At 40.7% G+C, this 27,827-nt stretch overlaps 1 protein-coding gene across 2 annotated transcripts in view; it reads left to right on the top strand.

Moving 5' to 3' along the window:
* The window catches only part of DNAJC21 (DnaJ heat shock protein family (Hsp40) member C21), a 29,584-nt gene extending 7,263 nt beyond the window's left edge, over nt 1–22,321 (top strand). The window contains exons 2-12 of one of the 2 annotated variants that reach the window (XM_043600089.1): nt 1,075–1,168; nt 2,621–2,744; nt 3,601–3,723; nt 4,107–4,411; nt 5,287–5,438; nt 7,827–7,914; nt 10,986–11,144; nt 11,574–11,616; nt 15,598–15,770; nt 21,257–21,332; nt 21,839–22,321. In XM_043600089.1, the coding sequence (XP_043456024.1) occupies nt 1,075–1,168; nt 2,621–2,744; nt 3,601–3,723; nt 4,107–4,411; nt 5,287–5,438; nt 7,827–7,914; nt 10,986–11,144; nt 11,574–11,616; nt 15,598–15,770; nt 21,257–21,332; nt 21,839–22,003 (1,502 nt within the window). In that variant the 3' untranslated portion in view covers nt 22,004–22,321. The remainder of the gene's footprint in view (nt 1–1,074; nt 1,169–2,620; nt 2,745–3,600; nt 3,724–4,106; nt 4,412–5,286; nt 5,439–7,826; nt 7,915–10,985; nt 11,145–11,573; nt 11,617–15,597; nt 15,771–21,256; nt 21,333–21,838) is intronic. The other variant, XM_043600099.1, reaches the window with a different exon arrangement.
* The last annotated feature ends 5,506 nt before the right edge of the window (nt 22,322–27,827 follow it).

Here is a 27,827-nt window from a genome sequence, read left to right as displayed (position 1 = left end):
GTCTTAGAGGGCAAGTATTGAGTTGTAGCTTATGAAATTTTGGAATGCTTCATAGTAGATTCAAACATTTAACTTCCTGAGCATATCACTTATCTGTTACTACATAACAAATTACCAAAAACTTAGGGCTTAAAACAATAGACACAGCAAACATGTTCATCATGGACTCAGTTTCTGAGGTTCAGAGTGTGGGAATGGCTTAGCTAGTGGTTTTGGCTCAGGGTTTCTCATGAGGTCATATCTTCAGTGGGAAAACCCACTTTCAATCTCACATGGTATTGGCACGCCTCCTTTCCTTGCTGGCTACGGGCCACAGGCCTCCATTCTCCACGTGGGCCACCTGAGTGTCCTCATGCTGTGGGATCCGGCTACTCCCAGAGTGACCCAAGACAGAGCAAGAGTCCAAGATGGAAACTGCAGTCTTTTTTAAACTAATCTCAGAAGTAACTTACCATGCTGTCATCCTTTCTGCTGCCCATTGTTGGTCACACAGACCACCCCTGGTGACCTGTGAGGGGACTACACAGGGTGTGAATGCCGGGAGCTGGGGATCCTTGGGGGCCCTTGGGGGCCGTCTTACAAGCTGGCCACCTCCCTGAGGCAAAGATGTTCCCTGAATTCTGTAGTTAAGGAAGCACAGCTAAGGGAAGAATATTTAGTATATATATATTTTAAAGCTTTATGAGGTTTATTTTGATATATGTTGATGAGAAAGAAAAACAGTGTGAAGAGTAAACATAATACTAAGTAAGTTGTCTGTAACTGGTTTGATATATATGTTTTGCTTTTTCTAAAAATGTGTACTAGTCAGGGTTTTCTGCTGGTGGCTATCCAGTTTGAGTACTCAGGGATGCACCACGGCTGAGGGGAAAGCATGAAATTTCCACTCAAGTAGATACTTCTCACAGATTCTGATTATCAACTCTCCCCCAGGTCTCTTGGCCTTTCCCTGGTTGTTTTCCTTTGTTTTGTACACGCCTCATCTGTTTATGACATTTGTGATGAAAGAGGTCCCTTTCAGATACTGTCCTCTACTTGTTTGATGTCTAAATATCTGTGACTTTATTTTAACAGATAAGAATCTGGATAATGCCGCAGAAGCAGCTGAACAATTTAAGTTAATCCAAGCAGCTTACGACGTGTTGAGTGACCCTCAGGAAAGAGCATGGTGAGCGTCACACTGTCCCTCTTATCTTAGTGTGTTTTCTTGGAAGGAGTGATCAGTAGAGGATTTAAAAAATACATCACATATAGACGTGGACGTTAGATGTTTCGGTGTGTTCTGAGGCGTCTCTCAGCTATTCGTTATATAAAATGTAGTATTAAGGTTGAAGGAACCTTAGAGGTGATTTCATTTTATGGGTGATGGGACAAAGTTTGGCAATATTAAACGGATTTGACTTTGATACCGGTGACGTAACTTCTCATTAAATGGGATCTCTTTGGTGTGTGACAAACTTACTGGTGTTGGACAAGCATATTGACTTGTCCTGAAAAAACACATACGTGTCAATGCAAGAATTGCAAGGCTTCTCTAAGAACTACTTCATATGAAGAAATTGAGTTAAGCTACTACATCTATGATGGATACTTTTACTTATGCTGACCTGATACAAGAATTTCTGTGTTTAAAGTTGAGTTTTCAGATCCTTGATGAACTCTTTGCTACAAAGGAATAGGTTTTAAGCCCCGACGTAACTGTGTAAGAGCCTGCTGTTCCGAAGAGCACCTGGGGGTTCGGTGCTGTTGTGGGAGTCTTCTGTGTGTTAAAAAACGTACAGCGCACGGCTGGCTGTCAGGGAGAAAGGCTGTAAAGAAAAATCGTCACAAATTGTCTTTTATATAAAAATCAGAGAGAATCTCCTACATGTTTCTCCTCCCTAAGAATTTGGAGATCTGGCCTTAGAGAATGCTTAAATTCTTTCCTGACTTCCTTGGCTCTGTGCTCTCCTCCTTGTCCTAAGGACTCTCTTGTCCTTTCTTCTGAAGCCCCTATTAACAGTCTTGCTGCCTGCAGGCCTGGCTGCACTGTGGCTGGGAGCACAGCCCTTCGGTTGCAGGAGGCCTGAGCTTTGCCACTTATTGGGTTTGTGATGATGGACAGCAAGTTATTAAATATCGCTGAGCTTCAATTTCCTCTTCTATCTTTAGGGGTAAGAACTAACGTTACAGAGTTATCATAAACAGTGATTGTGTGTGTGTGAAGCTCCTAGACTGTTTACATAACCCTACAAAGAGTCTTGTTCTGGTCGATGTTGGTGGTAGATCTGATCACGAATGTATAAGGAGTCTATAGAGCAGGTTATGTCCAGTGCTGACTTTAGTAAAATGCAGCTGCTTTTCTGGGAGTGTCCTGGGAATTCCCTGGCTTGTTAAATTCCATCGTTCGGATGGACTAGTACTGTGTAATGCCTGCGGCATATTGGAAGTTGCAGTCATAGTTTTAATCAGCAGTTTTGTGAAAGATTATTCTTTTCATGTTGGTATTTAAAAAATTTTTTTTCAGTTGTGGACTGGACATAATAAAATGTATAATAATAATATTTGGCCTACTTCAGAGTAAGGAGTCCTTCTGAATTCTTACTCAGCACTCACTGATGATGCTAATTTGTTTGTTTAGGTATGATAATCATAGAGAGGCTCTACTGAAAGGTGGGCTTGATGGAGAATATCAAGATGACAGCTTAGATTTGCTTCACTATTTCACTGTTACCTGTTACTCTGGTTATGGAGATGATGAAAAGGTAAGATAAGTGAACTCACTCTTAATTTTGTATCAAGCACAAGACTTTCAAACATAAAGAGAATTCCCTTTGTCTTTTTGAAGCGTATTTATTTTGAGAGAGACACGTGCATGAGTCGGGGAGGGGCAGAGAGAGTGGGAGACAGAATCCCAAGCAGGCTCCACACTGTCAGCTCAGAGTCCTGCGTGGGGCTCAGACCCATGAACTACGAGACTCATGACCTGAGCCGAAGTCGGACGCCCAACCGACCGAGCCACCCAGGGGCCCTTTCATGTTACATTTTATTTTTTTATTTTTTTTTTCACATATATTTTTTTAAACGTTTATTTATTTTTGAGACAGAGAGAGACAGAGCATGAACAGGGGAGGGGCAGAGAGAGAGGGAGACACAGAATTGCAAACAGGCTCCAGGCTCTGAGCCGTCTGCCCAGAGCCCGACGCGGGGCTCGAACTCACGAACCGCGAGATCATGACCTGAGCCGAAGTCGGACGCTTAACCGACCGAGCCACCCAGGCGCCCCTTTCATGTTACATTTTAAAATCTTATTCTGGGGCGCCTGGGTGGCGCAGTCGGTTAAGCGTCCGACTTCAGCCAGGTCACGATCTCGCGGTCCGTGAGTTCGAGCCCCGCGTCAGGCTCTGGGCTGATGGCTCAGAGCCTGGAGCCTGTTTCCGATTCTGTGTCTCGCTCTCTCTCTGCCCCTCCCCCGTTCATGCTCTGTCTCTCTCTGTCCCAAAAATAAATAAAACGTTGAAAAAAACAAATTAAAAAAACAAATTAAAAAAAAAATAAAATCTTATTCTGTGATCAGACAGAAAAGTGTTAAGAATTTGTGTTTCTGCTACTGTTTTTTAGGGCTTTTATACGGTGTATCGTAACGTTTTTGAAATGATTGCGAAGGAAGAACGAGAATCCGTGTTAGAAGAGGATATGGAGGATTTCCCAACTTTTGGAGACTCTCAGAGTGACTATGACACGGTATAAGAAGATTGCATTGCTATTTTATAATTAGCATTTTATTAGTGTCTCCCCCTGCCTCTATTTAAAAAGACGGGTTCCTAGTTCTGGGTCCTGTGCTGTAACTTTCTTCCTCTCTCCTTCTGGAGGGGCTTTCAGCTCCCTCACAGCCTCCGTTTTTACTTTTCCCTGTTTATTGAGCGTGGTCCCATCCCATTAATTGCCTCCTTCAGTTTGTTCTGGAGAGGGATTTATTCTGTAAAGCCTTAAAAGGATTGTTTTCTCCATGGATTAGTAGTGATATTGTGTATATGAAAAAGATGTTTAGTGTCACTGATTTTTGCTGCCTCACTGAAGGAAAAAATCTTACACCACGGCATTTGACTTGTTGTCTTTGTCTCTAGGTAGTCCATCCTTTCTACGCTTACTGGCAGAGTTTCTGCACTCAAAAGAACTTTGCTTGGAAAGAAGAATATGATACACGACAAGCTTCAAACCGCTGGGAGAAGCGAGCCATGGAAAAAGAAAACAAAAAGATCCGCGACAAAGCAAGGAAGGAGAAGAACGAGCTTGTGCGCCAGCTGGTAGCTTTCATCCGGAAGAGAGATAAAAGAGTGCAGGCGCATCGGAAACTCGTGGAGGAACAGAACGCGGAGAAGGCGCGGAAGGCCGAGGAGATGAGGCGGCAGCAGAAGCTAAAGCAGGCCAAGTACGGGATGCGGGATGCGTGGCGGGGCCCTTTCCAGGCAGAGGTGTGGGGCCAGACCTGACGGGTGCTTTCCAGGGGGAGAGGGGGCCAGCTCGTCATCCTGGCTTCGTCTTGTTTTTTTAAATCCTAGTGTTGACAGTTTTTCATCTACCATGAAAATGTATTTCTTTTGAATCCCTTTATTCTTCAGATCTTTTGCAGACGCTTGTGAGATGTAATGATAGTGACTCTTAATTTGAATTCTTGCTCCGTGCAAGGCCCTGTTCTAAGCTCTTTTCTCACAGCAGATCTGCAAAGTAGGTTCTGGTTTTGATCCTCGTTCCTTTGAGGGAGCGAGGCAGAGAGGTCCAGGATCCCATAGCCGGGAAGTCACCCAGGCAGGAATTGGGCCCGAGAAGTCTGTGCAGGGCCCTGGCTTTGCACCCCACTGCGATGCTGTGTCTGTCGGTGTACTCCAGATATGTAGTTCATTCTTGTGCCTGTAAAGTTTGTGAGTTAGCGCGAGAGCATCGGGTCCAGAGCATTCTTCTAAAAATTACTCACTTCTCCAATTCTACCCACCCCACCCTTCATCTTTGGAAAATTAGCACTTTACTTGACACTTAGAATTTCAAAGTACCTCAAGACTTTTAATAACTTGCTAAGAGTTCTAGGTTTCAAAGCCCATCATCTAATAAGCAGTTTGAATCACATAAGCACATAACAGAACAGATCAGTGACTTTGCCCCCGTGGAACTAAGCCCAGGTTTTAAAAGTGTGGAAGCGCTGACGGCTTGGGAGGAAGGAGCTCTCTGGGGGATGGATTGTCAGCCCAAAGAGCAAGTAGAACCGTGTGCAGACCGCCTTCTGAGTGAGAGACTATGCTGTGTGTCTAGACTGGCTGGCCAGTACAAGGAACAGAGCTGGATGACCACGGCCGACCTGGAGAGGGAGCTCAAGGAGATGGAGGCGCGCTACGAGAAGGAGTTTGGAGACGGCTCAGCCGAAGACGAAGTGGAGGGGCCTGAGCTCAGAGACGGGCACGACGGTAACTTCATTCGTTAAGAAACTTTAGAAAGTAAATGTTTTTATGCGCGGATGAAAGGAGAACAGATGCAAACCTGGAGACCTCGGAGTTCCAGTCAGCTGTGGCTGGTGTTTTCATGCCCGTCTGCTTTTTAAGCAGAGCTGGAAATCCGGACTTTTATGTGACATCTTCCAGTTTTTAAAGGTGGCGGATAATTCAGATGAAAAACAGTCCAGTATAGGCCAAGCAAAGGTAGTCCAGTGAAGTAGTCCGATCCCTATAATTTGATTAGTAAACTCTTTTCTGGCCGTGTTTTGAACAGTTTGTGCTTCTGACTGCATACATGATCTGCCAAGTGGGCACAGTGACAGGTGTGACTGCTGGTTACTTAAAAACTGCAGGGAAGCTCGCAGTAGGTCAAGTTTTAACATCAACTCTTCCCAGAAAAACTAATGTTGTACAGGAGCCTCTGTGAGCTATATAAATTCTTCCTCTCATTTCTCACTTTGTTGAGGGTCTCCCCCTGGTGTGCTGTAGTGTGTCATTTCTATGCCTCTCTCGTTACAGCACAAGGGACGTGACTGCCGCGAAAGGCAAGATTAGGCCTTGTTGAGAGTACCTGACCTTCCGCATGGTCTCTAGCTGCTCCACGAGAAATAACGTGGAATGATCTACACACAGCTTAGTCAGTTTCACCTTACCTACACATGGGTAGCCCAAATGATAAAATGGTGGATTTTTATTTACTCAAAATGATCAGGAAATGAAATGTTTTATTAATGACTTAGAAGTAGTATGTGTGAAAGTCTCTTGAAAATTGTAAAGCAGTCTATAAACGTGAGGTGGCATGATTAGGTAGAATTTTATAATTTTTGAAGTGCTTTTATATACAAGAGTGTGCTTGATCCTCACACAATACCCTTTAAATGTACGTTTTGCTCATAAAATGATAGCAATTTTACTGAAGTGGAAACTAAGACTGAGAAGCTAGGACATAGGCCTGAGAACATATGGCCATTTACAGATCCAGATTTTGACTTCAAATCCAACAATCTTCATTAAATATTTGATTAATCAAAGGTTATTTCATTTACACGATATATTGAAAGGGTACAGGGAATTGACAATAATACTATTTACTAAATGTTAATATTAGGATGTGTTTTGATAATTTATGATTTCAGTGAGAATGTCCTTCAAAATCATATTCACATCACCTATATATAAAGAATCAAAATGTAGGCTATAGAAGAGTACCTTGGGATCTTTATTGATCTCATTGCATGATCTCATTTATTGATCTCAGTGGCAGTCAAGTTACTTGTTTTATTCCTTATAAAGATAGATTATGGGATTTTTCAAAGACTTTGAATTCAGTGTTATAGTTGCTTAGATTTTGCGAACTGTATTGGTAGTAATTATTTGTTGTAATAAAGCCCTAAGCTTATGAAAAAACAGAGTGTAAGGACATGCTAAAGTTTACATGTAATATGCTATTTTATGACCAGCCTGTCAAATAACGATGGAGTGTTATAAGCTTAAGTTTATTGAAGCAGTTAAGAGTAGGTTACAGTTATAAATGTGTTTGCATCAAATCTTGCTCAAGAAGTAAACTAAAAAACCTTTGTTGAAAAAACTTCTTTGTGGTAAAACCATGAAAGCGGCATTTGGTTTTCTGAACTTAGCTCATACTGAGAACTTTGAGAAGATTTTGAGTCTTTTCAGTGTATTTGTGAGAAGAACTTGAAAGATAAAATGGTTTATTTGGAAGCCTTCCCTTATAATTCAGGGCTGCTTTTAAAAGGTAATCAAATCCTAGGCACTGGATGGCTCAGTAGTTAAGCATCTGACTTCGACTCGCGTCATGATCTCACGGTTGGTGAATTTGAGCTCTGTTTTGGGTGAGCTTGTGCCCGGCTTTGGGTTAAAAAAAAAATAACATGAGCCCCAGGTGAGCTCTGCTTCTTTCTCTTTCCCTCCCCTCCCTCCCTCCCAATCTCTCTCTCTCTCTCTCTCCCTCCCCCTCTCTCCCCCCTCCCCCTCCCTCCCTTCCTCTGCTTCTTTCTCTTTCCCTCCCTCCCATTCTCTCTCTCTCTCCACCCCTTCCTCCCTCCCTCCCTCCCTCCCTCTCTCTCCCTCTCTCTTTCTCTCCCCCCCTCCCCTTCTTTACTCCTCCCCTGCCTTTTGTGGGATTCCCTCTCTCTACTCTCTCTTGCACCCTCTAAATAGATAGATAGATAGATAGATAGATAGATAGATAGATAGATAGTAATCAAATGCTAGTAACATTGTTTTGTCTCCGGAAATGCAGTTTCTAATTTGTGTGTGATGTTAGATCGTTACTAAAGAGATGTTTTAGATCTGTGTTCTACTCAGCCAGGATTCTTACTGCCGGCTTCCCTCTTGTAGGTAGAGACAGTGATGAGGTCGAGGATGCTGAGCTGTACGATGACCTTTACTGCCCAGCGTGTGACAAATCTTTCAAGACGGAAAAGGCGTACGTTTAATATCTTTAAACTCCCCTTTTCTTCTGAGGGTGAAGTGTAACTCTGAAAGTCCTAAAGAGAAAGTGCTTGTGGCAGTTGGACACCAGCCCTCCCATGTCTTCTTGGGGGGTTTCTGTCTAACAGAGGAGGAAGAAGGATCTGTACCAGCAGTTAAGCATGTTGTACTGATTCTCATTCACGCCAGTATTCCTGTGTAATAGCTGCTTTTTAAAACATGGATGCGTCTCCAGAAAGAAATGTTGCTTGTTGTGACAAAGAAGGCATAGTCACACGGACAACCAGAAGCTAATCTAGACCAAAGCTAATCTCTGCTGTTGTGGGCAGACTCCTTTCCCGCCCTCACGCTCCTGTGCGGGCCATTGCTGCCAACGTAGGAACGTGTCCTGCCTAGACCATATCTGCTGAAGCGGAAGGACTCTGCCTTTGGGGAACAGCGAGGAAAAGAGAAATGTTTGAAAGGATTCTATTATAAAGGGCGGGGGGGACCAGGGCAGAAAATGAAAGTAGAGGCAGCAAGGGACAAAGAAACAAAACACACGCAGTGAAGGAGAAAGGAGACGAAAGGATGGCAGTGGTGGTGTGGGGTCATCAAGGGTGTTGGTGTGTAACCCCGAGGGAAGGGAGAAATGGTAGAGTGGTGAGAGAAGTGGCAAGGGCAGGAGAGTTAGAAACAAGCAAGAAAACAAAAGCAGCAGTGAGGAGATTTGGAAAATTATTTTTGTAAACAGATTTTGTAAGATAATTTTTTTAAGTTTATTTTGAGAGTGAGAGCGAGCACATGGAAGGGGCAGAGAGAGGGGGAGAGAGAGAATCCCAAGCAGGCTGGGTGCTGTCAGCACAGAGCCCGACGTGGGGCTCGAACTCACAAACCGTGAGATGATGACCTGAGCCAAAATCAAGAATCGAACGCATAACTGACTGAGCCACCCTAAAAAGTTATTTTTCACTTGGAAATAATGTCAAACTTACAGGCAAGTCGCAAGAATAGATATAGAGCACCCAATTCACCTGTTGCTAACATTTTGCCCCATTTGCTTTAACGAGTCTCTTCCTCCCTCCCTCCCTTTCTCCCTTTCTCTCCCCCCCTCCCCCCTTCCCCACTCTACACACACAGGTTTTGCCTAATTTGAGAGCAGGTTACATCCATAATGCTCTTTTACCTTTCAGTACTTCAGTACATGTTCCTTAAGAATAAGTATATTCTGTTACGTGATCACAGTACAGCTGTCAACTTCAGGAAGTTTGTAACATTGATACTGCTTCCCTCTCCTTTACTGGCCTGTACTCCACTTTCAGCAGTAGATCTGTGTTAGTGTCCTGTACAGTTTCTTTTCTACTTCAGCACAGAATCCAGTTTAGGATCATGTGTTGCATTTATTTAGTTAGTCTTGTTTAATCTGGGCCAGTTCCCTTGTCTATGCCATTGTTACTGCAGTATACTGGCCCTTTAAAATATTTTTTTATTAGAGTATTTATCGTCTTGAGTTTGTCTCCTCATGATTAGTTTCAAGTTGTGTATCTCCAGCTGGAATACCACATAGACATGTTGTGTTGCTCTCAGGGTTTCCTTTCTGGAGGCATATGATGTCTGTCTAGCCTTCCTTGTGGTAATGATTTTGGTCACCCAGTCCAGGCATTGTCTAATTTTTACTCTGTAGAGTTAGTGTATTTTTCCCTTGCAATAGATTTTACCTTATAGGATGTTTATCTGAGATACTTTAAAGTAGGCAAGTATCTGAGCACCGGGGTGGCTCAGTTGGTGACCTTCAGCTAAAGTCACGATCTCATGGTTCATGAGTTCGAGCCTGCATCAGTCTCTGCAGACACTGAAGAGCCTGCTCGGGATTCTGTCTCCCTCTTCCTGCCCCTCCCCCACTCTCAAAAATAACCGATTAAAGTTAGGCAAATATATTGCTCCTCATCACAATTTTCTAGATTTGGCATTCATTGATGATTTTACCTTGTACCAGTTGCCACCGTAATGGTCCCAAAAGGGGGCTTTTCTGGTACCAGTGCTCCTGCTATATTATTAGTCCTCATTTGGTCTTCTGCTATAATAAGAGCCCTGCCTTTCCTCTGTCTGTCTATTATCAGTATGAATTTGTGAATTTTTTTCAATGTTTTATAATTTATTACCGTACTTTTCATGCTCAAACTTTTCCAGATGTGGTTAGTGAGAGTTCCTTCAAGGTGGCTCCTTGAAGAACATCCCAGGCGTTCTTTTGAGCACTTACCTTCTGGTACAAGATGTTCCAATTTCTCCAAGGAAACATGGTCTGAAGGGAAATTTTAGTGGATAGGAAGAGTAGCAACTCAAACTAGAAAACCGTAACTCTGAACAAATGAGATGAAGTTGATAGTGACATAGTTTCCCACTTTTCTTGTTCATCTAACAACTCGGTACTTCAGTGTTGTCAACTCAGTTTTGTGAAGTGTTACTTAGTGGTCCACAGATGCACTGAAAGAGACATGGCTCATGGAGTTTTAGGCAGAGGAGGACAGGTGTGTGTGAACTCACACTTAGGATGGTAGGAGTGAGAAGGGAGAGCCCTCTGGAGGAGGTGAAAGACAGTTACTGATAAAAGCAAAAGGAGGTGAACTACTCTTGTACTTCAAGCCTTCACGTCATAACCCAAGGGGCCTTCCTTTTTAAGTTGAATGTCGTCCTATAATTTCCCAGGATCTCTCGAAGCCCACAGCACGCTCTGGAACGTGTCAGTGCTTGGCAGATACTCGGTGATTAGGAGGAAATGGTGGGGAAGACTTGAATCTTAAGGACTGGAAAATTAAAATAATAGAATTTGACCCCCCCCCCCCAAAAAAATTTTTTTTTGAAGAAAATCTGTAGATAGAAGGACAGCTGGAGGGGAAATACTGGATACAGGGAAAAAACAACTACTGCCTGACAGGTCCTGACACGGTCTTTCTGGTTCTCTCTCCGGTATCACCAATAGTTTACTTACTTGGAAAAATAAATTTTAACGTGGTTGCACGTATTCAGCCACATATTTGGGCACATGTGACTTCTCTTGCAGTCACTTACAACAGATTGTTATTTCAGCATGAGGAATCATGAAAAATCAAAGAAGCATCGGGAAATGGTTGCCTTGTTAAAACAACAGTTGGAGGAGGAGGAAGAAAATTTCTCAGGACCTCAAACTGATGAAAATCCGTTGAATGCCAATTCTGAAGACGATCTAGAAGATGCACCAAAACAAAAGTACTTCTAAAAATGTTATTAAACATACTTATAATGTTAGAGATGAGATTGCACTTAAATGCTGTCTTATCTGAAAGAAGTTATTCTGTTATGCTAATATTTTCCACATGTTTTTCTACTTAAGGGGAACTTACAAAATTGAAATGGGTAAAGCATGATGTCAAGAATAGTTTATATAGAATATTTTTTGACGGTTAAAAGCAGTTTTATACCTAGGTAATTGACATGTTAATTACTGTCAGTGGAACCACTGTTACAATTTTCTAAAATGATAATGTGAATGTTTTCTTTTTAATATCTTATAGTATTAAATACTTTTAGTATTTTACTTCTCTCTGTATCAGTAGTGTTGTAGTATTTTTTTTTTTTTCATTTAGCAGGTAGTCACAGAGTTAAGTATTTGACGTTTTGATTCATATTTGTTCACAGGCTTTCTAAAAAACAGAAGAAAAAGAAACAGAAACCAGCACAGGTATGTTGAAAAGTTTTATTGAATATCAAATTTAAAGATAGAGTGCTTTTGTTTACTCAGTAGAGTCTGCTTTAAGGAGAGGGACTTTCAGTATCATTTTGTTGGTTATAAAATGGATTGAAGGGAATTGAAAATATTTTCTTTTGTCATCCCTTTTTCTCCATTAATATGCATGTAGCTAATTTACTTAATTTCTGTGTCAGTGTGTTTTAAAATTTGTCAAGTGGAATTAATTCCCTAATAGTAATTAGCTGAATGATCATATTTAAAAAATATTGGGACGTTTGATGACTGGGTTTTTAGATGAGGACAACAATTAAAACCAGAAATATGTGAAAATCTGAGGTTTGGTTATTGTATATCTAAGTTTCTTTTTCCGACAACATAAGTGAAATTTTGTGAAAGGAATATTTGGTTAGACATGTGTAATGATTGTGATTCTTGAAAAAATGTTTCTTAATATTATTCAGAAATTTAAATCATTTAAATATTTCACACCTGACATCTAAATCCAATCTCTCTTATGAATATTTTTAAACTGTGGCACCTGAGTGGCTTAGTCGGTTAAGTGTCAGACTCTTGATTTTGGCTCAGGTCATAATCTCATGGTCATGAGATTGAGCCCTGCATTGGGCTTGGAGCTGACAGAGTGGAGCCTGCTTGGGATTCTCTTTCTCCCTCTCTGCCCCTTCCCCACTCTCGCTTTCAGATAAACATTTTAAAAATATTTTAAAATAAAAGGTTATTATGTTGTTACATATGCGTAACAGTCCTAGGGATGTATAAAATGGGGGCTTGTCCATTTTACTAAGGATACTTGGTGGGTCTAAAGGGAATAGAATTGATTCCTATGCTATTTTAATATAATCTAATTCTATTAGTTTATATTAGGTTTTAAATGTTATAGTTCTTTTTGAAAACTGAAAATATTTTCTAATATGTATTTTTTAAATGTTTATTTATTTTGAGAGTGAGAGAGAGAGAGAGAGAGAGAATGCATGAGTGCAAGCGGGGGAGGGGCAGAGAGAGGATCCCAAGCAGGCTCTGCACTGGCAGTGCAGAGCCCGATGTGGGGCTTAAACTCAATAACTATGAGATCATGACTTGAGCCCAAATCAAGAGTCAAATGCTTAACCAACTGAGCCACCCAGGCGCCCCAAAAGCTAAAAATATTTTTAAGAAAACTTAGTTAACACATTAATAATTTTTCATAAAACTTTAGATTTGGCTTATCTATTTAAATGGTAATATGTTTGAAAATTTTTGTTTTATGTTCCAAAAATGATACGTGACATGTGAATTAATCACTGTTAAAATTTGTGACTTGGAACTTTTGCTTCAATTATAAAACCACATAGCAAGTTGTATGTTCCTTCATAAAATGACTCATCTTCCACCCAAAGATTACAGTTATTAGAACACTTCCTCTGGCCTTTGTGTGTGCCAAAACTACTAGAATAAGGACAAAACGAGGAATTTATACCTAAACCAAACCTACCTTGTCTTGAATCATGAAGGCTAAGTCCTATAGATTGCCGTAATAGACACACGTATCTTTATATTCTTACCAATGGAAATGCTTTGTTTACTACCCCATTTTTCCTCTCCAAAGCTGTGTTTCTTTATACCAATACCTCGTGTTGATTTCTCATTCTATCAGGAAGAAAGCCCCAGTTCAGACCTAGTTTTATGTAGTATTTTTCCTGATGTTTTTGCAGTTCTTTCTGATGGGAGGGTAGCACAGAGACATGAACTGGTAGATTGAAGAGCAGGAGGCAGCAAATACAGAGAATCAGGAGGCGTCAGACTGGAAAAGTTTTCTGTATGGTCAGAAAAAGAAAACAGCATGAGCCAACAAGATTGTGAAAGAAAACCCAGAAAACTGAGATTGAATGTGAACAAATGGCCCTGGCTGGCAGAAAGGAGGAACCCAAGTAACTTTTGAACACAGTACTCTGACACCCTCCATGAGACACATTCTATTTTCTTTTTTTTTTTTTTTTAATTTTTTTTTCAACGTTTTTTTATTTATTTTTGGGACAGAGAGAGACAGAGCATGAACGGGGGAGGGGCAGAGAGAGAGGGAGACACAGAAGCGGAAACAGGCTCCAGGCTCCGAGCCATCAGCCCAGAGTCCGACGCGGGGCTCGAACTCACGGACCGCGAGATGGTGACCTGGCTGAAGTCGGACGCTTAACCGACTGCGCCACCCAGGCGCCCCCATGAGACACATTCTAAAGACAAAATTAACTACAAGATAAAAAAATCTTGAACTCTACTTAGTAGACATTTTGGTAGTAATATTATTACTAGAAATGTGTGACCTGAGTCTAATCATGAGGAAACAGGCAAAGCCAAACTGTGGGAACAAAGCAGCCATCCAATTGTCAATATCATGAACGACCAAAAAAAAAGAAAAGAAAAGAAAAAAAGTAGGGCTATGGTTCTAGAGTAAAGGAGATTAAAGAGATACGACAACTAAGCACAACGTGTGGTCCTGGACTCTAGCCCCTGTTGGGGCTTACAAGGAAAGGACCTTATTGGGTTGTGAATATGGCTTATGTAGCAGATACCATCAGCGCTAAGGTCTTCAGTATGAAGAGGGTAGTGTGGAAATGTAGGAGCATGTTTTTGTTCTTACAAGATACATGGTGAAGTGTCATGATATCCACCTGCAACTTACTTTCATAGTTCTGGGGTGGGGGAAAGTGTGTGTTCAGAGACCCGCAGGAAGGGATAAGAGAGAGCAAATGTGGCAAAATGTTGCCTCAAACCAGAACAACAAAAAAACAGTTGCAGGGGTGCCTGGGTGGCTCAGTCAAGTTAAGGGTCAGACTCTTGATTTCAGCTCAGGTCATGATCCCACTGTTTGTGACATGGAGCCCCACATGGGACTGTGCTGTCAGTGCCGGGCCTGCTTGGGATTTTCTCTCTCTCCCTCTGTTTCTCTCTGCCTCTCCCACAATTGTGCGCTCTCTCTCTCTCTCTTTCTTTCTCTGTCTCAGTCAAGAATAAAGAAAAAACAAAGCACAGTTGCACTTAGTGAGGATATGTTTGCCAAATTTTGTCTTTTTTTATAATGCTTATTTTGTTTTTTTTTTCTTTTCTTCTTTCTTTTATAACTATAAAAGTAATAGTTGGGGCACCTGGGTGGCCCAGTCGGTTAAGTGTCTGACTCTTGATTTTGTCTCAGGTCATGATCTCACAGTCATGAGATCAAGCCCTACATGGGGCTTTGCTGGGTGTGGAGCCTGCTTAGTATTCTGTCTTCCTTTGCCCTTTCCCCACTTGCTTGTTCTCTCTGTCTCTCTCTCTCAAAGAAAAGTAATAGTTGCTCATTGCAGGTCATCTGGATACCAGAAAACGATAAATATCATCCCTAATTCTGCCTATAGATATTACTTACTATTGAATTAAATTATAACCAGACATTATATATAATTTTCTCTTTTACATTTTTGCTAATAGGTTGTATTTTTCTACAAAATTGAATTGGTAACTTTGCAAATGTGATTTTTTAAGAGCTTCATCATTCCCTTCATATATTCAACCATTCACTTAATGAACATATGGATTGTTTCCAATTTTTCCCTAGTTTAATATTGCTGTAATGACCATTCATGTTTTTTGTGTTGGTTTTTTTTTTTTTAAGTTTATTTATTTATTTTGAGAGAGCACGAGCTGGGGAGGGGCAGAGAGAGAGGGAGAGAGAGAGAGAATCCCAGGCAGGCTCAGCACTGTCGGTTCAATCCCATGAACCATGAGATCATGACCTGAGCTGAAATCAAGAGTCAGATGCTCAACCGACTGAGCAACCCCAGCATCATTCATCCCTAATGTTTTAAATTGCTAGCTGTTTCTCCTTTTTATTTCCTGAAGATATGCTCCTCCAGAGTGCACAGGACCTTATAATTGATTGTAACTGGCAACATAAGAAGCTGGGATTATTATTTTGTAATGCATATATGTTTTACGACCTAGAATTATGATGATAATTTCAATGAAAATGGAACTGGAGAAGGAGTAAAGGTTGAGTCAGAAGATACCAACTTAAATCAAGACCATGCCAAAGAATTCGAATGTAGTCCCCAAGAAAACATCAGTGCCACTGAGACTGTTGAACGATGTGATGACCCTAAAAGTGAAGCTAAAAAGTAAGTCAAGTTGATGGTGTTTTCTAATTAACGTTGGTGGTAAGAATGCCTTCTCATAGATCAGATAACATCCCACCCGCAGTTATGAAGTAGATCATGTATATCCGTGACTTCCACGTTACCCAGACAATCAGGTGCAGCATGTGGGAAAGAGGATACTGGAGGAATGGGCTCACGGACATTTCAGCAATATGGCCCAAATCAGAAAGTCGCTTTGATCCAGTTTTCATCCTGTTGAGGTCTTATTTTGTCCCGAATCTGTAATCCTTGGCACTCAAGTGAGAACAAGGCTCCTGATGAGGCCGCACCCTGCTTGCCTGCAGCATCGCTGACTGTGTCTTCATGCTCACGGTGGTCCTCCTGAGTCTGGCCCCACAGTGCAGGTCATTAGGATTTATACCGCAGCCTGGGGCCTTCCTGCTGGAAGGAGCCCTGGAATTGTGGTGCTGCACAAGGTCTTAGTGGTTGCCAGAGGAAGGTTCTTCTCAAGGGAGATAGCATTCCTTGTCCTCCCCTTCCTGCCTTGTCTTTCTTCTCTCCATCCTCTGTTCCTCTAGAGCAGAGAATTAATTTCTTATTCCTTGAGGAAAGATCTGAACAGTAAGTAGCCTCAGGTCCCTGTCTAGGACCATGAGAAAGGGTTCAATTGACCCAGTAAAGTGGGAGCCTGAGTTGCAAATGCTGAACACCAGAGCAGCAGCGAAGGGGCGGTGAGTGCACTTGGGGGTTTAGGAATTCAGGGGGTGTCAGTGAGGGACACAGGACAGAGGCCTGGGCTAGGGCTGTAGCTGTAGGAAAAGGAAGAAGACGAACCACACAAACCGGTAAAGTGTTTCAGCTGTGTTTCAACTGATTTAAGTAAATTCGTTAATGTTTGTGTCAACTTTTCACATCTTTTTTTTTAATTAATTTTTTAAATTTAAATCCAGCTTACTTAACATATAGTGTAATAATTATTTCAAGAATAGAATTTAGTGGTTCATCACTTACCTATAATACCCAGTGCTCATCCCAACACGTGCCCTCCTTAATGCCCTTCACCCATTTAACCCATCTCCCCATCCAACACCCCTCCAGCAACCCTCAGTTTGTTCTTTGCATTTAAGTCTCTTATGATCTGTCTCTTCCCTTCCCCTGTGTTCATCTGTTTTGTTTCTTAAATTCCACATGTGAATGAAATCATGTGATATTTATCTTTTCTCTAATTTTGCTTAGCATCATACACTCTAATTCCATCCACATTGCTGCCAATGGCAAGATTTCCTTTTTTTTTTTTTTTTTTTTGATTGCCAAGTAGTATTCCATTGTATAGTATATACACCACATCTTTATTCATCAGTTGATGGACATTTGGGATCTTTCCGTACTTTGGCTGTTGTCAATAATGCTGCTATAAACATTGTGGTACATGTGCCCCTTCGAATCAGCACTCCTATATCCTTTGGATAAGTACCTAGTAGTGCAATTGCTGGGTCGTAGGGTAGTTCTATTTTTAATTTTTTGAGGAACCTCCACACTGTTTCCAGAGTGGCTGTACCAGGTTGGATTCCCACCAGCAGTGCAAAAGGGTTTCTCTTTCTACACATCCTCACCAACATCTGTTGTTGCCTGAGTTGTTAAATGTTAGCCATTTTAACAGATGTGAAGTGCTATGTCATTGTGGTTTTAATTTGTATTTTCCTGATGATGAGTGATGTTGAGCATTTTTTCATGTGTCCGTTAGTCATCTGGATGTCTTCTTTGGAAAAGTGTCTATTCATGTCTTTTGCCCATTTCTTCACTGAATTATTTGATTTTGGGGTGTTGAGTTTGGTAAGTTCTTTATAGATTTTGGATCCTAACCCTTTATCTGATAAGTCATTTGCAAATATCTTCTTCCATTCCATCAATGCCTTTTAGTTTTGCTGTTTTCTTCTGCTGTGCAGAAGCTTTTAAGCTTGATGAGATCCCAGTAGTTCATTTTTGATTTTGTTTCTCTTGCCTCTGGAGACGTGTTGAGTAAGAAGTTGCTGGAGCGCCTGGGTCGCTCAGTCGGTTAAGAAGTTGCTGAGGCCAAGGTCAAAGAGGTTGTTGCCTGGTTTCTTCTCTAGGATATAGATGGCTTCCTGTCGTACATATAGCTCTTTCATCCGTTTTGAGTTTATTTTTGTGTATGGTGTAAGTGGTCCAGGTTCATTGTTTTGCACGTCGCTGTCCAGTTTTCCCAACACCATTTGCCGAAGAGATTGTCGTTTTTCCATTGGATTTTCTTTCCTGCTTTGTCAAAGATTGGTTGGCCATACATCTGTGGGTCCATTTCTGGGTTCTCTATTCTGTTCCATTGATCTATGTGTCTGTTTTTGTGCCAGTACCATGCTGTCTTGATGATTACAGCTTTGTAATACAGATTGAAGTCTGGAATTGTGATACCTCCTGCTTTTTTTTTTTTTTTCAGGATTGCTTTGGCTATTCAGGGTCTTTTCTCGTTCCATTCAAATTTTAGGATTGTTCTAGCTCTGTGAAGAATGCTGGTGTTATTTTGGTTGGGATTGCATTGAATATGTAGATTGCTTTGGGTAGTATCAACATTTTAACAGTACTTTTTCTTCCATTCCATGAGTGTGGAATGTTTTTCCATATTTTTGTGTTGTCTTCAATTTCTTTCATAGGATTTCTATTGTTTTCAGTGTATGGATTTTTCACCTCTTTGTTTAGGTTTATTCATAGGTATTTTTTTTTTAATTTTCTTTTTTTTTTTTACGTTTATTTATTTTTGAGACAGAGACAGAGCATGAGTGGGGGAGGGGCAGAGAGAGAGGGAGACACAGAATCGGAAGCAGGCTCCAGGCTCCGAGCCATCAGCCCAGAGCCCGACGCGGGGCTCGAACTCATGGACCGCGAGATCACGAGATCGTGACCTGAGCTGAAGTCGGACGCTCAACCGACTGAGCCACCCAGGCACCCCTATTCATAGGTATTTTATGGTTTTGGGTGCAATTGTAAATGGGATCAATTCCTTGGCTTCTCTTTCTGCTGCTTCATTCTTGGTGTATAGAAATGCAACCAATTTCTGTACATTGATTTTATATCCTGTGACTTTGCTGAATTCATGGATCAGTTCTGGAAGTTTGTGGGTGGAGTCTTTTGAGTGTTTCACACAGAGTATCATATCATCTGTGAAGAATAAATTAAAAGTTTGACTTCCTTCTTACTGATTTGGATGCCTTTTGTTTCTTTGTTGTCTGATTGCTGAGGCCAGGACTTCCAACACTATGTTAAACAACAGTGGCAAGAGCGGACATCCCTGTCGTGTTCCTAACCTTAGAGGGAAAGCTCTCATTTTTTCCCCATTGAGGCTGTTATTAGCAGGTGGTTCTTACCCTTTCTTTTGATGTGATGTATCACATTGATTTGCGGATATTGAACCAGCCCTGCATCCCAAGAATAAATCCTACTTGATTGTGGTGAATGATTCTTTTAATGTATTGTTGGATCCAATTTGCTAGTGTCTTGGGAAGTTTTGCATCCATGTTCATAAGGGAAATTGGTCTGTAGCTTTCCTTTTGAGTACGCTCTTTGAAGCTTCTGGGTGAAGCTGCTCTGCTTCGTCAATCCTTGCCATTGTGGCATCCATTCAAGATTATAGCATTTTGATTATAACATTTTAAATTCTGGCCTGACTAGATTTTATTTCTTTTATCTCCACAGAAAGGGATTCTCTGGTTTCTTCTATGCGGTTTTCAACCTCAGCTAGTATTCTTGTTATCGTGGTTCTAAATTCTAGTTCAGACATCTTGCTTATTAACTGCACTAAGTCCCTGGCTGTCGTTTCTTCCTGTTCTTTCTTTTGGGGTGAATTCCTTCATCTTGTCATTTTGGAAGAAGAAAAAAAATTAATAAAATAAAACATTGAAATTGAAAAATTTAAAAACAAGAAAAATAAAGGGAAGCTAGATCCTTAGGTGTGTTTCAGTCTGCATGTTGAAAGAAGCTTGATAAAATAGGGAAAAAGGGGAAAGGAAAAAAAATGTAAGAAAAAGTTTGGAAATTAAAATATAATAAAGTAAAGAAAATGATATAGAATAATAAATTTAAGAAAATAAAGTAAAAAAATTGAAATAAAATTTTCTCTTTCGGTATCCAAGAAAGAGAAAGAAAAGAAAGGAAAAAACACAGAATTTAAGCAAAAATAGAAGCAAAGAAAACAAATAAATGAACCAGCAAACAAAATGAAACCCGAATGAAGTTACATCTAGTTTCCCCTAGAACTGAAACTATGAAACCTTCTAATAGCCTGTACACTAAGCAGGGTCTTGCTGAGGAATGGCTGGGTGCTGGCTTATCCCAGAAGACATTCATGTGATGGCACAGCAGCAGAAGTTCAGAGGTTGTGGCAAATCACAAGACACAGCAAGCACCAGGTTTCACTGTACTCTGCATCTTTGTCCCAATACCAGCAAATATGGCTGTTCTCTGGGGTCTGCTGGGACCTTTGCCTGTGTGGAGGCCGTATGCCCTCTACCAAATGCTCTCTAAGCAGGGGACCCGCTTCTCCCTGTATGGGACCGAGACCCCTGAGACCTTGCTGCCTGCTCCTGGGGATTCACCCTGCTTCCTCACCTGAGCACTGCCAGGTACTGAGCTCTGGAACTTCAGACTCTGTGCTCCACTGTTTATAGAACCCTAATGGTATTGAAACCCCCTTCTTTCTCCCCGTCAGTAATTTTGGGGAACAGATTTCCTGTTCAGTCCTTTGCGAGTGTTCTCACTCTCTCTTTCTCTCCAGCTGCTTCCGGGGGAGTGCTTTTTTTGCACGATACTGCTGTGCCACACTCTCCCCCTTTCTGTCCTTTCTCTGCAGAAACGGCTCCCTATGCTCCACGGCTTTTCTCTTCCCCAATTCATGTCTCCGCAATGCATACCTGCCTAATTCTGTGGCTCACGTTACTGTTGTGTTAATCCTCAGATCAGTTTCCTAGTTGTTCAAAATGGTTTGTTGCTGATCTAGTTTTTTGTTTTTGGGGATGAGACGAGCTCAGGATCTACATACTACTCTACCATCTTAACTCCCTCCTCAAATTTGACATCACATGTGATCTCTAAATTTGCTCTTTAAAGCAGTTCATTTGAGATGTGAAAATTAATTAGGTTGGCCATAAAAATTAGTGAATTAGCCCTTAAAGTGCATGTCACTCTTTTGAATCTTCTTGGGAGCAAGGTAGCAATTAAAAGGGATATGTTATTGGTGCGCCTGGGTGGCTCAGTTGGTTGAGCGTCTGACTTTGGCTCAGGTCATGATCTCACGGTCTGTGAGTTCGAGCCCCACGTCGGGCTGTGTGCTGACAGCTCAGAGCCTGGAGCCTGTTTCAGATTCTGTGTCTCCCTCTCTCTCTCTGACCTTCCCCCGTTCATGCTCTCTCTCTCTGTCTCAAAAATAAATAAACATTAAAAAAAAAAAGGGAAACGTTATTATTAGATTCTACAGAATTCTTTAATTTATTTTCCAGTGCTCCTAAACCCAAAGGAAAGAAAGCCAAAGATATGAAGAAATCTGTCAAAGTACCTGCTGAACAACAGGCAGTGGTAGGTCAAAGTCATATTGACATGTTTTCAGTAGACCTTGTTTAAGTAATCTAAATTCTTAATTCTAATTCTAAAGACATAAGTATTTGGTGAACCCTTCTGCACCTACTGTATATATAGGTGTGGATCCATCAACAGTTTTTCTTGGTGGATGTAGAATGTATAGATAGGTGTGTCATTGTTTTTCTTTAAAAAGCACATTGGAAATACCAAACTGTACTAAAACAGTTACTGTTCTGTTTTCCATTACTTTGAAATCTAAAACCTTGATCTGGTCCATATGGTACATGCTATTGAATGTCTCAGGACTCTTTAAAGTTGATGGTGCTGGCTGATGGGACTTAACTTCTAAGAACAGCTGCCTCTTTGGAAGCCTGTCTTGGTGGCTGTCATTTTGATAAAAGTTCTTTATTTTGAATTATTTGATATTTAATCTCAACTTGAAAACATAAATCACTGCACTCAGGTAATAACACTTTAATTGATGTATTTTTTTCTCTCTTCAGAGTGATGTTCTTATCAGCTGTACAACCTGCCATAGTGAATTTCCATCCCGGAATAAACTTTTTGACCATCTGAAGGCCACAGGTCATGCGAGAGCACCTTCATCATGTTCTTTAAACAGTGTAACAAGTAGTCGAAGCAAGAAAGAGAAACGTAAAAACAGATAGAAATTCTGTCAACACTTTTTCTTTTTGATTGTTTCTAGATTTTAAAACCAAAAACTGAACTGAAATCATCTAAACAGTTAAAATTTCAGTGATCTGCAATTTATTGCATTGTGGAAGATTATTTTTTATCTTGTAAAAACATTTTTTCGTTTAATATATATATTTTTAAACATTTCATTAATGGTTGAATTCTACTTTGCCATCTGAATTGACTTGAATGTCTCAAAACAGGTAAATATTGTAAAGTATGCATTCTTGATTTCTCTTGGCTCATGTGAACAGAAATGTACAGGGAGAATTAAATTATTTTAACACATACGGATGCTCCTTTCTGTTTTGTTTTGGGAATTCAGATAGTATTTTCACATGATTCAATGCTTTTGTATTGTTATACTTCATGATCTGTCAAAGACTCAGATTGTTTTCAAATCATCATAGAGTTTTTTTTCCCACTTGATAACATGACTCCAGTTCTGACTTTCAAATTATTTCTAAATAATCTATTGTTGATTACTGTATTTTTTTCTTCAAGGACAGTGATAGGTAGAAACAAATTGAGCATACATAGTTATATTTCAAGACTAATACCTTTTCAAGGTGTCACTGTTGATTTTGAGATTTTATAGGTAATTATCAGTAAGATATATCTTTGGTGTTTTGCTCTGATTTAAATTGTGGAGGTGGAAGCAAATTAATGAAGATGTTGCTTCCTTCTTTGACACAGTGACAGCCATTGAAGCATTATGGATCAAGGTGGTGGATGTTCAGATTTTATACCGACTTTTTAAAAAAGGATATTCTGCCTTGGGGTTTGTTTTTTCACTATTTTCAAAAGTTTTTAATTTTGTTTTTTTCATCATTTAATGGAAGACACTTTTTAATAAAAGTTTTTTCATAGGGCTGATATTTATGCCATGAATTCTATAGCAAAGATGAATATTGACTCAAAGGAAATCTGGAGAATTGTTGAAAGTGAGTGTGGTCAAGTATACAGACCAGTAATGAGCCAGATTTTAGGATGAGGATGGATTAAGTAGGCAGTTCTTCTAATTGGCCTTGAGAGTAACTCTGAACTCACTAGCTTAAAATATATACTTTCTGTTTAGCGAAGTTCTCTCCTTATGTCCTTGAATCCTCAAATGAAGGAATCTTCAATTATGCATGAGCTCTAGAACCTGAGTCTCCGATGGCAAGGACTTTCCTGAAAGTCTCATGGGATAGTATTGAGCTCAATCATTCTGTGTGCTTGACTTGAAAATATGCATTTGTATTTTAATTTTTAATTGTTTCCTTCTTCATTTAGAGACATAAGTAGATTATCTTTTTTCCTTTTTGTTTCTAACTTCTATCACTAACTTCTCCTAATTGACGTTTCTTGTCCTTTTCTTGTCCCTTCAGGGAGAATAGCAGCCAGGTCAGAGAGCTCTTCCTTCCAGGCTTGATCTGAAAACATGCCCCCCTCCTCTAACAGAACGAGGTGGATTGGCTGTAATTATGAATAGGAATATTGATGAGCAGGAGGACATACTGATCGCATGTACACTAAAAATGTGAAGTCCTCTTGAAATGCCCTATAAATGCCCTTCAGACTTCCCTTGCTTTCACTTGTAACCACCATGCAGGTGTTCGGTTTCTGCTTCATGTGAGGGTTGGTAGGGCTTACTTGCCACTTTTATTCTGATTGGCAAAACTCAACCAGATTTTGAAAGGATCTTCATTAGCTGTGATTAAAAGTTAGAGCTCATTTGTAGTCCTATGCATGTAATGTTGACCAGTTGTTTAACTTCTCCGAATTTCTTTCTCCTCATCTCTAACAGTTCTTAGCATAGTATTGTCTCCATTTATCTTACAGGATTATTACAAAGGGCAGATAAGATAGTATTACGAAAGTGCTTTCTAAATACAAAAGCTTTATATAGAATGTTGAATTTAAATGCGTTAAATCTTTTTAGGTTAAATTTAGTTGAATTAAATGTGTATTAAATTTTATGGGAATGTCCTTCCTATATACTAATCTACTTCTGAAGAGGAAAACAGCAACATGTATTATGCTGAAGGTAAAAGGTTATTTTTGGTGAATCATAGACATTCTATTTCATTTGTCTGAAGGAAAACAGAATAGTCTAAAATACACGAGCACGTACCTTACATTGATCTCATTAAAGGTCAGTGGTAACCATCACCTTGATTGAAATAAGTTGAGGTATGGAAGATGGATGGAATGCGGGTTCTGTGAAGAGAGGGTTAGGGCAGATCCCATATTCTCTCCGTAATTCATTGAGTGGCACCAAAGCTGGGGTTCTCTAGAAAGCCCAGTGAGACTTTTTCTGTTTCAAAATAGGAGCAGTATCCTTACTTAGCAACAGTACACGATGGGAAAATAGAACTGCATCAAAATAAAAGCTCTTTGTAGAATGGTAGGCAGCACGAGTAAAAAGACAAGTCTCAGATTGGGAGAAGTTGTTTGCAATATGTGTAAGTGACAGGATTAGTATCCAGAATACATGAAAAAGTCCCTCCTACGAATCAGTGAGCAAATGACAACCATGTATTAATTAATACCTCAGTTCTCAAACTTTTTTGGTCTCAAGACCTCTTCACACACTTAAAAATTGAGAACTCCACAGAGTGTGTGTGTGTTTAGGTTCTATCTATTGATACTTACTCTCCTAGAAATTAAAATAGAAGGGGTGCCTGGGTAGCTCAGTCGGTTAAGCGTCCTACTCTTGGTTTTGGCTCAGGTAATGGTCTCATGGTTTGTGAGTTCAAGCCCCACCTCAGGCTCTGTGCTGATGGTGCAGAGCCTGCTTGGAATTCTCTCTCTCTCCCTCTCTCTCTGCCCCTCCTACTTTTTCTCTCTCTCTCAAAATAAATAAATAAACTTTAAAAAAAAGATTGTTTAAAAAAAAATTAGAAGAATTTTTAAAGTATTAAAAATAGTACAGGTTATGAACTTACAGTTATGAAAAAGAACTTTCGAAGTTTAATGAGAGAAATTGGCTTAACATTTCTGCAAACTTCTTTGTCTAGCTTAATGAAAGACGGCCGGATTCTCAAATTGGCTTCTGCAGTCAGTCTGTTGCTCTGTGTTTGGTTAAAATATATGAAGAAAATGGAGCTTCACATGGGTCGGAAATTGGAAAAGGAAGGACCTTGGGGGCCAGTCTGGAATCCCCAGGGTCCTCACATGACACCGAGACCACATTAGAAAAGTGAATAAAAATTTGAACAGAAAAAACTTGAATAGTTTAAAAATATGAAAAGATGATCATCGTTACTGATAACCAGGGGACTATGACTTAATTTTTGTTTCATGGTTTCAGACCGGCAGAAGGCAAAAAGTCTCACAAGATCAAGATTGAATGTTAGGATGAAGAAATGAAAATTGATTTCTTCTGAAGTAAAAGTGATTCAGTTCGATGATGTCTGTGAAAGTTGAAGATATGGATAGCCTGTGACCCTTGGCTCTGTGACCCTGGGCACATAACTAGAGTCTCCCTTCTCAGCGTCCACAGAGCTGCAGTGTGGACTTCACCTGGGAACTCTCCCTGGAGTGCAGCTCTCAGGTTCCGCCCAGGACTTGCCGTGTGACCATCTGTTGTTAACAAGATTTCTCAGGGGATTCCTACCCCCCTTGAAGCTTGAGGAGCAGTACTCAGGGACCCTTGCGTGTGTGTACAGGGCACATTATTACTACATGGATGCTCACAGCTGAGTTGTTTTAAAATACTTAAATGTCCATGAACAAGACAATGGGTAAACTGAGGCCTATTTATAAGTGGGCAAACAATTGAGCAGTTAAAATGAGGGAACTTGATCTGTAATATCAGTGGCTAGCTGTGGAAAAAATGTTGGGTGAGAATAAGCCGATCAGAAGATGAAACGTATGCCATTTATAAAGTTTTAAAAAATACTGTTGTTGTCTATGAAGAGAAAGTAGAGAAACCTCGCTGGGAAGCACTGATGAGAAAAGTAATCGCCTCCAGAAAGAAGGGAGAGGAACGGAATCGGTGTGGCAGTAGGAGGGACCTCATCTGAGTCCTTTTTTTCTCAGATCTGGAGGAAAATATTAGCATTTGTTATTTCTGGATGGTGGGTAGTGAGGGTTTGTTAAGCCGATTTTCATGAAATACTTCAAACAGAACTCTGAGTTAATGTTTCCCTTCTGGCCAGCAGAAAATACACCTTCACGAAAGGGGAGAGGAAGGGTTTAAGATCTCCATTTTACTCCTGGCATGTTTTGTAAGCACATGGTGGAAGAGGCTTTTACAGCCTCTCAGTCCCCTTCTTCCCTCAAACTCTGATATCTCGTTGGCACAAAGCCACCCAGCACATAACGATCATCTTCCCAGCCTCCCGACAGCTAGATGTCAGTAAGTTCTGGCCAGTGATTTGAGCAACTCTTGGGACGCGCCCTTCAAGGCGTGGGATGTCTTTATTCCTTCCTCTTGCGGGCTTACAGGAAGAGGTAGCAGCTGGAGCTCTAAGCCCAGTCTGGGACCACGAGTCCTTCCGGGGCAGAGCAACTAAAGCACAGGAGCTTGACGCCTCAGAGGGACTCTCTAAGCCCCAGACTACCTACCTCTGCACCCCAGAGAAATCTCCCACGTTACAAAAGCCTCTGTTGTTTGGGGCTTTGGGTCACAGGTGACTCAAGCCCTGACTGATTCGGCATGTGCACGGTCACCTAAATGAGAGGTATGACTTCAACAGTGGCCAGGACATGGGCTCTTAACTCTGGAAGGGCTTAGATCAAATTCCAATGCCAGCATTAACTAGATGACCTTGGGCAAGTTGACTATTCAAACACTTTAAGCCTTTTTTTTTTGTTTTTTTTAAATCCGTAAACTAGGGATGAGACCAACCTTGCAGAACTGTAAAGGTTAAAGCTTTAGGGGTGAGCACCACGCCTGCACATCCTAGGCATTCAGTATCTGCTAACCATTACTTTCCAATGACCTGCTTTAAGTTTTCTTGCTTTAGCGTCACCTGGGTGGCTCAGTCGGTTAAGCATCTGACTTTGGCTCAGGTCATGATCTCATGGTTCGTGAGCTCAAGCCCCACATTGGGCTTTCTGCTGTCAGCAGAGAGCCTGCTTTGGATTCTCTGTCTCCCTCTCTCTCTGCCCCCCACCCCCAAGTAAATACACATTAAAAAAAATCGTTTTCTTGCTTTAACTGTTGTCTTTAATTTCTGAAATAATCCAAACAATGAAGTGGTAATGTGGAGAGAAGTCCATGATTGTATCGATCCTCTAGTGTATTAAAAAAGAAAAGTACTACTGTATATGTTAAAACTCTTTCTGGCCTAATGGGGAAAAAATCTGTACAGGCTGAAGCTGACAATTTGCTATTTCAGTGCTGTTGTGTGACATCAGTGGAAACTGTCCTGAGGATCAGTGATTTAATTACGTTGGAAGGCGCAGCACATTTGTATACAGATAATTACTTTGCCATTAAAGCCACTCAGGGCCCCAACATCATGAATGTCCTTTCAGATACAGGGTGCCTTCTGAAAATAGAAAAGGCTCAAATTATCCTTTGCACTACAAATCATTTGGATGTCACTTAGAGAAAGCTTCTAACGATTTCTAAAATTGGAAAGATCCTCTTAGCATTTGGGTGACATGGTATCTATACATCTCTTCAAGTGCTTTTTTTTTTTTTTAACATTTTTTAATTTATTTTTGAGAGACAGAGATAGAGCATGAGCAGGAGAGGGGCAGACAGAGAGGGAGACAGAATCCGAAGCAGGCTCCAGGCTCTGAGCCATCAGCACAGGGCCCGATGCGGGGCTCGAACTCACGGACCGCGAGATCGTGACC

The sequence above is a fragment of the Prionailurus bengalensis genome, chromosome A1 (genome assembly GCF_016509475.1).
Source record: "Prionailurus bengalensis isolate Pbe53 chromosome A1, Fcat_Pben_1.1_paternal_pri, whole genome shotgun sequence".
In the NCBI taxonomy this organism is placed as follows: Eukaryota; Metazoa; Chordata; class Mammalia; order Carnivora; family Felidae; genus Prionailurus; species Prionailurus bengalensis.
This window is presented reverse-complemented; position numbering and strand designations above follow the sequence as displayed.